The following is a 12,045-nucleotide window of genomic DNA, read 5'->3' as shown; positions in this document are numbered from 1 at the left end:
ACTGAAAAAAGATTACAATTGCAGCTGCACCTTTTGCTGTATGAGTCATGTCTTCTGGAAAACCATGTTTAGACTTAAAACAGTGCTGATGGAGTCAAAAGGCTACCTCTGATGAATGCTGTATTTTTCAAAGTCTGTGGGAATTTGAGTGTGTGTGTGTGTGTGTGTGTGTGTGTGTGTGTGTGTAAGTCGGAGAGAGAGATGTTGGTTCTTTAAGCAGCATACTTGACTTTGAAAACTACACTCAGCGGTAAATTCATGGACATATGGCAGATTTATGTGTGACTAAATTTGATGAAAACACACAATTTTATGAAAATGAGAGACACACACGCACATGCACGAACACACAGCATCTTTTATACATCACTGGCACCCTCTGCTGCATCCTGGGACGCCTGTTCAGACAAGAGCGAGAGCCAATTAAAGTTCTTTAATCTCGAAAAATGACTGCACTTCTCTGTATGTATGTATGCGCATTGGACGGCTATCAGCAGCGAGGAAACCGGCAGCTTGCGTGTCGCCGTCGCACTTTCAGGTCATGCCAGTTGGCTTTCTCTGACGTGTGACAGTGGTGAGATCCAGACAGAGCAGGAACAAGAAAGTAAAAGAGCAGAAGGGGAGAACATGGCAGCCGAGGACTACCACTCTTACATCAAACGGATATTGTCACAACAGAGCAACAGAGCCGCCCCTGTTAACTGTGACACCATTCAGCTGCTCGTCACACTGAGCAAGGCAAGGCAAAGTGCAGCGGCAGTGGCGGCGGCGGCAGCAAAGTGAGCATACTGTAGTGTTGTCAAACCTTCGTAAGTAGCATGGAAAGGCAGCATTTTCTCATCCCTCCATGAAATTGAATGTTGGGGAGGGAAATGAAGTGTGCCTTCAAATAACAGTAAAGGCAATCATCGGAGCTTGCACTTGAGCAATACGATATTGAGGGGCTGCCGCTGGAGTTTGACTAGCGCTGAAAGGAACAACAAAAGTGATTATTTAGTGGTATTATTTTATGGTTGATGCAGCATATTTCTATAATGCGCAGCTTGAGTGAAGAAGGAGGCTGAGGTCAGCTTTAAAGGTAAAAAGCAGATGGAATCATTCTGTATCATGAAAAAGGGAAGTGCTTTTCAAAGCCACTTCAAAGAATGACAACTCCTTTGCAAAGAGAACACTTCCCTTTTGATAATTCGATAATGCTCTCCTTAATGTAAGCATCAAAGTTGGCAAAAGAAGCACAGTTAAGTTTCTGTATGATCTCAAAAGCATGTAATCGAATCATTAAGTACTATAATTGTTGCAGTCTGTGCAAAAGCAGATTTGAGCCCATATGTTGGCATTTTGCAACAGTATCAGATGGATTGGCAGAAGTTCTGTAGTCATACTAAAATTTAAAGAAACAGCTAAATGATCAGCGGCCAGACTCTCGCCCGAAAGAGCTGTTGTCTGTGACAGAAGGAAAACAGGAGGGGGAAAAAAAGAGTAGGAGTGTCACAGGAAGACCAAAAAGAAAGGCTGTCTCCTAGCGGACGCCGGCGTGTGGTCCTGTCAGTCGTCATCGCGTGCCACTCTCCCTGCTCGACACTGTGAAACTGAGGCAATGTACCCCATGAAATATTCACCAAAGTTGTCTTTGCTTAAAAAGGGGGGGGGGGGGGCGAGCGGGAGGGAGAAAAATGTGCTGCGATAGATAGATGGAGAGTCCCCCAAATGCTCTTGATGTCAGGTTTGCTTAGGCCTCTTTTAAAGAGGGGGGCCACAGGGAGTCCAGCAGGGGGTCCATTAAATGTTCACACAAATGTACCCCTAACAGCGCACCAGTCTTCACAGCAAAAGCCCCCAATCCCCAAAAATACTCCACTAATTCTGTGCTCTCTACATATCCGAAGCATGTGTGTGCCACTTCTGCTGACACTGCTGCTTCTTGCTTTTCCAAAAGAAGTGTAAAGACAAGTCTTTATGTTTTATTGCTGATGCTTGAGGTGAATGTATATTGTCCAGCCACTATTGTAGTGCTGTTATTGTGGGTAAATTACAGTCAGTGAATGCGATGCTTTCAACCAGGATGCACTTTGACATTTGAGGCTAAACTACTGTATATTTACTGCCATTCTAACCAATAATATCTATTAGCAAATACCAATTGATGCCAACTTTGAGCACAGAGGTAAAGTCTGACAATCTGTGATCTTTCAGTGCAAAGAATGAAAAATACAAGGCAAGGGTTATGTGATGTACAGGGACTGGATGGGCTGCGCAAATCTCTTGCATTATTTACTGTAACCAAGGCCATTTGGCAACCATTTGACGAGACAAAGAAGGCCAGGTGAACGTCATAATAAATGAAAGAAAAGTGAGTAACCAGTTCCCAATTAGGCTGTATGAAAGACGCACTGATTCATTAGTGATGTTTATTCTTGAAATGGAAAGCACTGTCATGGCCATTGCTTTTGTGACGACCTCTGTTGCCTGGGATGAGATGTGTAAGAAAGTGTGGAATCTCCGCAGCCACTGTGTATCTGTGTGGAAAGGTCCTAATCAGTAGCCAGTCTCTATGCGGCACATTTAACAATACACTCTTTTCCTGATCTGCTTTTTGGTTTAGGCATCTCGAGAAAATCAAAGAAGGTGTCACGTGTAAGTGAACCGAACATATGGCTGGAACATAATGAATGCAAGAGAGAGATGCTTGATCAGGCTGTGAAGAGCAAGAAACCAAGAGGTATGGAGACTCGAGTGCTTACGAGTGGTTCACGACCCCTTGAGAGTTTAAGTGTCATGCTGATGTTTAAGTGCCGCATAGCAGCTGACACGTCTCCTACAGTAACACGGGCAAAGCTTAAGACTGCTTTATAAAAATGGCAAACTACTTTCACAGGCTGGTTTGTGGTTGTTTTGCATATTGTGATGAATAAATCAACTCCATCACACCAGCAAAATCCGCCGACATAAAAAATTTACAGTACCCTAAATCGAATAAAACTCTTCAAGCAGAGATGATAAAATGTTGACAGAAGAAAACTTTAAATGGACACAACAAACAAATGAAAAAGTAAAAACAGCATATTGACTTAGTACAGTTAAATGCATGCCTTAAGCAGGATTTATACTTATATTTATACGTCAGTTCTCCGCAGAGCCTACGCCGTAGCCTACGCCATTGTGAGCATTTATACCTGTGGTGGGATTTCTGTGAAGTGTTGTAAACTTCAGTTGATTTAAAACATGACTTAATAGAGACAATTTCAAACACAAGTACACAAATTGGCTTCACTATAACTCGCAGCATTCACAGACAAAGCACTTGTCTTTAACTGTACACATTTTCCCCACAAATACAACATGCTAAGCACAAGCCTATGGCATTTTACATTGTATTACTTAGCATAATGGCTAGCAGACTTTTCCTCTACTCATATGAAGCTAGGGACAACAGCAACAGTTAACAAAGGTAACTCGGCTCGTAATTCAGCTCCATTACAGCTCACAGGGTTCACCAAGAAAACAACTGTCTTATAGTAAACACATTTTCCAAACAAATATAACATGCTAACGTTATTAGTTCAAGCTTATGGTATTTTACATTGTATAAATTAGCCTAGCGACGAGTGGAAGTTTCCTCTACTCATATGAAGCCAGGATAAATAATACTCAAGACTTAAAATGCTAGTTTTGTGGAGGCTTTATTGTCCTCACAATTTATTGTTTGTCTGTGAAATTAAAGTAAATAAAAGCTTCGTGTCCACTGAGGGAAATTGTTTCAGCTTACAAAAATAGACAGGAGGTCTGCGTCGCCGCAACATGTAGTTACATTTCTGAGGAGGTGCATGTCAGGCTATGGCGTAGGCTCTACGTCGATGCAGAGCTTACAGTGTAAGTATGGCACTGATTCGACGCAAAAGTATAAATCCCACATTAGGCTGCATTCGCACCAAATCAGGCAAAACGCCAGTCTTTCAGTTCACTGGAATGTGAACAGCCTGCACGAAAAAGTTAAAACAGAATCAACTTTTGGAGAATGTCGCGCTGCGGTGGTCAATTGCGTCACCACGATCTGACCAGAAGATGCAGGTCCCTGGAACAAGTTCTACAGTCTCTTTCTATCATCAAACACTATGGTGAATAAAAGAAATAAAGTATGTATTGACAGCTTGTGTGTACTATCCTACAAAGGAGAGCGCTCGCTTTGTTCGTGTGTGTGCATGTGTGGCAGTAAAGATACAACAGTCATGATAATCAAAAGGAATTCTACAAAAGCCAACATAAACAAACTTACTGAAGGACAAACACTCAGTGTCTGAGATGAGGAGATTGGCTTTCTACAGTTGATTTCAGCTCTCCTCTCCCCACACAAAGGCCATTTAAGTGACACTCCCACACCACTGCACAACCCTGCGGCTGATCGTTGCAACACCTAATTTGGTGTGAATGCAGCCTTATCATATCCTTTGTACTAGACCTGTAAGAACTGAGAGCACTGATCAGCAGCCTGTCCTTGTCTAAAACATAAGAATGAGCATTCACAAATGAACCTATATACAGGTATAATTAGAGTTCCCCTCAAACAACCCAGCTTAGCTTTTCAGCACCCACTTGCTCTGTAGCCATGGCCATAAATACATAAAATACCCAGCAACAAAGGACTAAAACTCTGTATCTTTACAGCCCTTCCTGTTCAGTCAAAGACATCAAACACTTGTCATCTCGAGGTTGACAGAAAATGAACATCTGCCTCAGGGGTCATGTTTGGACACCTCTGTCAACTGAGACTTTCAATGCCTACTTGCTTGAAAAGTGACTGGATAATAGTTAAAGGTAAAGATTGGGCTGGATGAATAGAGAACTCAGGGGCAAGAAACCTTTTTTATTTGGAGCTATTTCACATCTTTTCTTTACGTTTTTGTGTTTCATAAATACTGTGTGGGTTTTAAATTGTTAGTTTTTGTCACAATTTAAAGGTCTAGTGCATAGGGTTTAGTGACATCTACTGGTGAGGCTGCAGACTGCAACCAAATTAAACTTCTTCTGTGTGTAGGAGAGCTATGGTGGCCGACACGAAAACACAAATGGCTCCTATGTAAAGCCAATGATTGGTATGTCCATTCAGGGCTACTGTAGAACAACATGGTGGACATATATAGATATAAAAGGCTCATCCAGCAGTAACAAATAAGCAACTAGTCTTAGTTTCGGGTGATTATGAACCAATGAGAATGTAGCTGTAAAAATTATATTCAGTTTCTACCAAAATATCCCCCAAGATCTTTCACACTGGTCCTTTAACCAAAAGCAGGCTCTTCTAGAGGTTTCTAAAACAGCGATGCAAGCATTTTGGATGATTTACCATTTTATTTTTAAGACTTTCTTGACTTTCTTCAGCTAGCACTAATAGCATCTACCTGGAACAGAAAATGTATTGCTCCTTTAATAATTCCAAAATGGTAAGGATATTTCTTAAAACGTGTCAATTTTGGTGATATTTCTAATACAGGCATCAAAATTCAGCCCAGCGTAGCTTCTGCTAACAATGATAATGCAAATGAAATCATTCCATTTTCAAGTCCATATGTATTTCAGTTGTGTTTTTATAAGAAGACGGGGGACAGGAGTTTGCCTTATAATTCACATTCTATGATGGAGCAACACTAAGATAAGCCAGGCGGATGGTGAAATCTAATCTGAACCCCAATGTTTTTTGTCTATGGAAATGACTAGCTTCTTATCGGCAGACTGGGTTATTTGAGCAGATCCTCGCTGTGGCTTAGCGAAGGGACTCAATCACTGCTGCCCAGCGATAGGCCTCACTTTCGTCCTCTCCTTCTCTCATCTTTTTATCTGGAGAAGCGGAAATGAAAGGATGGTATCTCGTGCTCTCCGCGTCCTCAGTTCAGGAGACGGAGAGAGGCATGGACATTTTCTTTTAGGCCTTAGCTGTCAGATGAAAACGTGGTATATAAACCTGTGCTCAGAATGAAATATGTCGGCAGTTTAGAGACTCTAAATTAACACGGACTCGAGAAAGGAAGGTATTATGAGGCTATTTGTGTTGTGGCTGTCAAGGTAGAATAGAACCATGAGATAAATCTAATCACACTGTGGTAACTAGAAGAACATCATTGCGTTAAATTGCCAGCGGCTGCATTTACAACTCTGGAGTAATCAAGCTTGTGCAAATTTCGGTTAAAGGAATACAATTTTTCCTCATTTTGTGCTTATCATCTAGATTTCCTCTTGTCTCTATATTGTTTCCTGGAGGTTATAGCACATAGTCAGTGAGGACACTAATGCTTTACTTTCCTATGTGCATCTAGCCATTGTCAGGAAGTTGTTTTGTAACAGCCAGTAGAGAGGCTTTCGGTAAGGATCAAAGCAAAATAACACAAAGACGGAAAGGGTTGAGACGATTTGAATCTGCTATAGGTGGATGAAGGAAGGAATCAATGTGAGATAAGGGCTCGGTCACAAAGCATTTATATAGTCAATTAACATAATTGCTACAATCATCGGATCCACTATCAGAGGCAAAGAAGATTTGCACGGTAACTTTGAACTTCGGCATTTACATTCTTACCGTTTTCCCTTCTGCAAGCTGTCTTTACAGCCATTTGAGGGAATGCATGGAGGTTAACTGGAGAGGCCTATTATATTAGCTGTGTCAAGCTGGAATTATGCTTCTGCAAAGTCAAACATAAATGTCTTCTTGAATGTTTACGAACGACACCCCTGCACATTGGATGTTCCAACATTCACAAGACCCACAAGAAGTAACAACTAAATGTCACCAAGGTTCTAGCTCCACCTTTTATATATAGAAGAGTCAATTGGTCAATGATTGTATGCCCTGTTACAGTTTATATCCACGTCTGTACAGACTAATATGTTGCCATCACATCAGACAACGCTTCAAATATGTATGTTCCTGCAAAGAAGCCACATGTTCTAAAACATAGATGCTTCACAAATATGTTCTGCCAGGCAGCACAGAAGATCCATACTAGGGATGGGTCACGATTTTCGATTTTCAAATAGTCGTTTTATTTTTGAAAAATCGATTTTTTAATGTGACTATTACTATTCGCCGTCTTATTTCCCCCCTTTTATTTGACATGCAATTCAGCTCCTAACCGTACGAGGGCAGTCTAGGATTGCTACAGTGGTGTGAGATGCTCTTCTACAAACAGGAGAAACATGCAGAGACTACTACTCCGTGAGGAATGTCCGCAGTCATTCGGGCTTTCATAGTTGAGCGCACTTCCACAAATAAATTTGCAGGTTTTGCTTACTCAATCAGTGCAAACAAGGGTTGCTTCCTTCGTCTGGTGCAAAGCCAAAGTGTTGCCATATTGGCGCATTCTTTGATTATCGACTCCCCGTCACTGTTAAACAAACTCCAGGCTACAGTAGAGGCCTCAGCGCATGTGCACTCGCACTGCCTAGCTCAGTCCCCGCCCCACCACCACCCCCCTCTCTCACCTGCTCGCTGAGCGCTTGGTGAAGAGGCAGACACAAGGTGCTCACAGACTCGGGCGTACTATAAGCGGAGCGGACTCCGTGAGCAATGTCCGCAGTCATTTGGGCTTCCATAGTTGAGCGCACTTCCGCGTAGTAGTTTCCTGTAAAAATGTCCATGAAAAATCCCTGTGATGTGAGAAATACATGCCGAGTAGTCTTTTGTGTGACACTGGTGTGCGGAGCGGAGTACGCACGGTCGTAAAATCTTTGCACGCACAGGGCTTGTGGATGTCCACTTTTAGTCCGGGCGGACCTCCGCGGAGTCTGCTCCGCGTACGTTCCAGGCTGTAAATTGACAGTTGCAGTCCGGTCGGTCTCAAAAAAAAAAAAATAAAACCCAGTCCAAGACGGAGTACCGAACCGAACTGATATTACCGAGAACCGACCCAACCCTAATCAGCACAGTTTCAAGGTGGACACTTAAGATAAGTGTCAGTTATTCAGTATCTGACCAAATGTCTCCCCTTCTGTTCCTTAGTTATGATGCTGAGTAATGGCAAGAAAAGTGTTTTTGCAGAACATTATGATGTCAAAGTAACCTTTGAACTGTGGAGTATATAATGCCATCACTTCATTGTTTTATCCTATGAGACATTTGCATGAACTACTGTCATAACTAACGTATGAACTCTGGCCAAAAGCATGTTTTGTCAGGTCACAGTGACTTTTGACCATGAAATTCTTCTCAGTTCATCATTGAGTCAAAGTGGATGTTTGTGCCAAATTTGAAGGAATTACCTCAGGGTGTTCCTGAGATATTACGATTACAAACAGTAGGGCTGATGCGCTAACTGCAGTAATGCATACTATCAACGTCACTATCAGTATCAACAAGCCAACTGAAGGAGATGGCGAGCAACTGCCACAACCAATATGCTCATGTTGTTTCCTTTCTTTCATGGGAAAGCACCGTGTGTACTCTATGCTACAAACACAAGCAGCATAACAAGGCGCTGAGAGACAATTTTGCACTGAGCATTGCATGTTTAACATCTATCTGGTTGATAAATAATAATAAACTTTATTTATATAAAACCTTTCCAACAAGAAACGCAGCACAAACTGCTTTACAACAAGGGTAGTAAAATCAGGAAAAAAAATTCCTTTGTATACATGGAGGAGGACCTTAACATCAATTTTAAATGTAACAGGAAGCCAGTGCAGAGCAGCTGAGACTGGCCTGATGTGCTCTCTCCTCTTGGTTCTGGGTACTAGCCAAGCTGCAGAGTTTTGAATGAGCTGAAGTCTCTCAGTGGTGTTTTTTTGGGAGCCCAGCAAAAAGTGCATTTCAGTAGTCGAGGTGGCTTGAAATAAAGGCCTGAATCAATTGCTCGGCATCTTTTTCCATTTAGAAATGGTTGGACCATGTTCAACCTTGGGTAAAACGCTGCAGCCACTCGTCACTGTCACTTTTTACCCTGCTGTCCGATCACAGTGGAGGAGGGGTGGGGCAAATACCACAAAGACCAACCATCACACTGTTGAACAACAACAATAGTCGTCTCTCACTAAGTACTTCAGTCTTCCCTTCTTTCAGAGCAAGTATTCTACCTTGTGCCAACATTTTTCCTTTTGTGGATATTCTGTATCATAGCAACCAAACGCAACTGAAGTGTATTATTGCTGTTTTTGCAATAATACTGTGTCTTTGTCATTTAAACAGCAACAATGTGCCTGATTATAGACTAAAAAAATTACTAAGCAATAAAATCAGGATAAATGAAGTAATGTGCAAAAAAAATGGTGGCAATACAACACATCATACTGTTGAGCCACCCTTAATTAACACAGGGGGAAGAATTCCTTCACTGCGACAGCCCTAACAGACTGACAACGAATGTACATACAGATGTACGGACATAAGAACAGACAAGTGGACAACCCGAAAACATAATGCCTCCGGCCACAGCTATCGCCAGTGCTGACACACAAAAACAAAGAGAAAGAGAGGTGGGTGGTGGAAGAATGAAGAATGATGCCGCTCACCTTGACACTGTCTCCTTTTGTCAGGATGTCCCAGAGTGTGTGTTGAAACTTGGTGAGATCCACCTGATAGCCGCCTCCCAACAAAGCCTGAGGGGTAAGAGTCATTTTTTAGTCAAAGTATGATAAACACTGTAACTGGGCAGTTGAGGTCAAATTGCAAACAAACACATTCAATGTGCAAACACAGTATATTAATCAAACATAGAGCTTCTGTATCTTTACAAGCACTTAACATATAAGGCTTTCTCTTCTCTTGTAAATTCTTAATGCAACCTAATACACAACCTGCACCACAAGCGCACACATCTCCTCAAAAGCGCGTATACTTTCTGACGCATATCTTGAGATGCACACAAGCTCGCAATCTCACATCTATCACAGAGTGCCTGCTGGCCCCACAGGTATGGGCTTATAAAAAGTGCATTACATATCTGATAATAAACTGCATATCATCCATCTCCCATTCAGCTCACCTCCCAATAATCCCTGCTGCCATATCTGCTTATCTATTCAAGTCACTCTCTCATTAAATCAGCTTTTACAGCCAAACGGAAGAAGTTTACTGCTTATAGAAGTCAAATACCATTAATCACAGGGTAGGGTGTAGTTATACAGATATACTGCATGTTTTAATTCACTGGAGGACAAACACATCGTTCCTCCTATCTGAATAAACCTCTGCTGAAAAAAAGAAAAGGGTGGAAAAAATTGACAAGCGAATTAATCTGCTGCCTTTTGCCAGCTGAAATGGAAGTCAGTGAGGCGGTGCATACTAGTGGATGCCCATCAGTCACAGGACCTTGTGCAAGGCCTGAAAAAGCCGAAATGTGATGCTGCTGAGCATTGGGAGGTAAAGGATGGGGACGGAGGGGTGGAAGGTGGTGCAGCTTTCAGTGTTTATTCATCTGAAACAGTGTCCCCTGGAAGCCATTTGGCAGCGATGTATCACAGCAGGCACTGACCTTTAGATACTATGCACAATTAAGCTAAGCTAATAAACACGACTGTGGATCTGGACATTTGGACTGGCAGGCAGGTGCTGTGAATCACCTTGGATGTGAGCGGTGGAAAAGTTCTTTTGTGCTTAGATGGTCTTTCCGAAGCCAAATCAAAATGTGTTTGTTTGAAATTTGCTGTGTGCACAGGGAGGAAATGAGCTGAATGCGGCTGAAGTTCACTGTTTGTTATGCAGCATTCAGTCTTTATCTTTTGTTACTGAGGACACGCTCTTTGCATCTTGATTTCAACCTTATGAACAAAAGTTTGGTAGGACAGAATCTATAGTGAAATTGAAACAATGAGTCTATGAATCCATTAGTCAATCAACAGATAATTTATGTGCAACAATTTTGGTTATGAATTCCTCATTCAAGTCATTTAACAAGGAAAAATGTCAAATATTTTCTGGTGCTAGTTTTTCATTTGTAAGGGTTTTCTATTTATCTCATTGTCAGATTATTTCAAATTGAAGATCTTTGAGTTTTGGACTGTAAGTCGTCTAAAACGAAGACATTTATAGACGTCACAGTTTCAGAACTTGTGATTACAATTACTTGAAATAAATGATAGAGTAATCGATAATGAACATATTACTTAGTATCAGCTAGGCCTGTCACAACAAACACCTTTGTTGATCGATATTTTGTTCTACAAATGATTGCAATAAAAGATATTATTGTAAAGACCATTTTATGTCACTGATATAATGATAATATAACAGCACAATAATGCAAGTACATCCTTTCAAAGAACAATGAACTTTAATTCTTAAGACTATTCAGACATTGAAATTGGGATTTAAAAAAAAAAACATTTAACACACTTTTAAAGAAAAGTAATTAACACCTGTTAACTTAAAGGAGCTATATGTAAGAAATCTAAAGCAAATAGTCGAAAATCCTCCTAATATGTCACAGAGACTAAGGAATAATGTTCATATAACATACTGATCTCACCGACAACAACAGTACGGCCAGAATATTCGCATTTAAAAAAAAATTTTACGGTCCGCAAATCATGTTTATGTTTTGAATTTGTGTTTTGGCCTGTTGCGCCACCCACCGCTGTCTACCAGTCACGCAGTCAGTAGAGTCTCAGCATCAGTTACAGTTACGACTGATCTACAGCAGCACGGCAAGCAGCATTAGCAGTGTCCCAGTACATAGCATTAGCAGTCTCCTCAGCTGTATCCCGGCAGCAGCATTAGCAGCAGAGAAGCCGGACTTGCTCCAACGGTCCGCTGGAAAACCAAAGATCAAGGACACGGCGACGCAGCCCTGCCACGACAGCCGCCCGTGGGCGAACAAATTAGTCTCCAGCGTGCCGCTGTCCAGCAACCTCGAATCTGTAGGGGAGGGGGGGCGGACACGACTCGCAGCAGTATTTTGAATTTGAGTGCAGTAACCGTTTTGGCCACATTCTTACACACAGCACCTTTAAACAAGAACGTATATGTAAAAAATTCTAGTACTTTTGTAGGAGTAGCCCAAAACTACTCAGTTTAAGATTTAACACAAAATTTGGTCCACAAAACCAAAACCAAATGATGCC

The 12,045-nt window shown here is 41.6% G+C and overlaps 1 protein-coding gene across 1 annotated transcript in view; it reads right to left on the bottom strand.

Moving 5' to 3' along the window:
* LOC117245771 (glucosidase 2 subunit beta-like) overlaps positions 1 to 12,045 on the bottom strand; it is a 201,829-nt gene that overhangs the window by 129,762 nt on the left and 60,022 nt on the right. The window contains exon 9 of the mRNA XM_033609260.2: positions 9,496 to 9,582. Coding sequence (XP_033465151.2) covers positions 9,496 to 9,582 — 87 coding nt within the window. The remainder of the gene's footprint in view (positions 1 to 9,495; positions 9,583 to 12,045) is intronic.

The sequence above is a fragment of the Epinephelus lanceolatus genome, chromosome 22 (assembly GCF_041903045.1).
Source record: "Epinephelus lanceolatus isolate andai-2023 chromosome 22, ASM4190304v1, whole genome shotgun sequence".
In the NCBI taxonomy this organism is placed as follows: Eukaryota; Metazoa; Chordata; class Actinopteri; order Perciformes; family Serranidae; genus Epinephelus; species Epinephelus lanceolatus.
The sequence above is the reverse complement of the archived record's forward strand: the minus strand, read 5'-3'. Positions and strand labels throughout refer to the sequence as shown.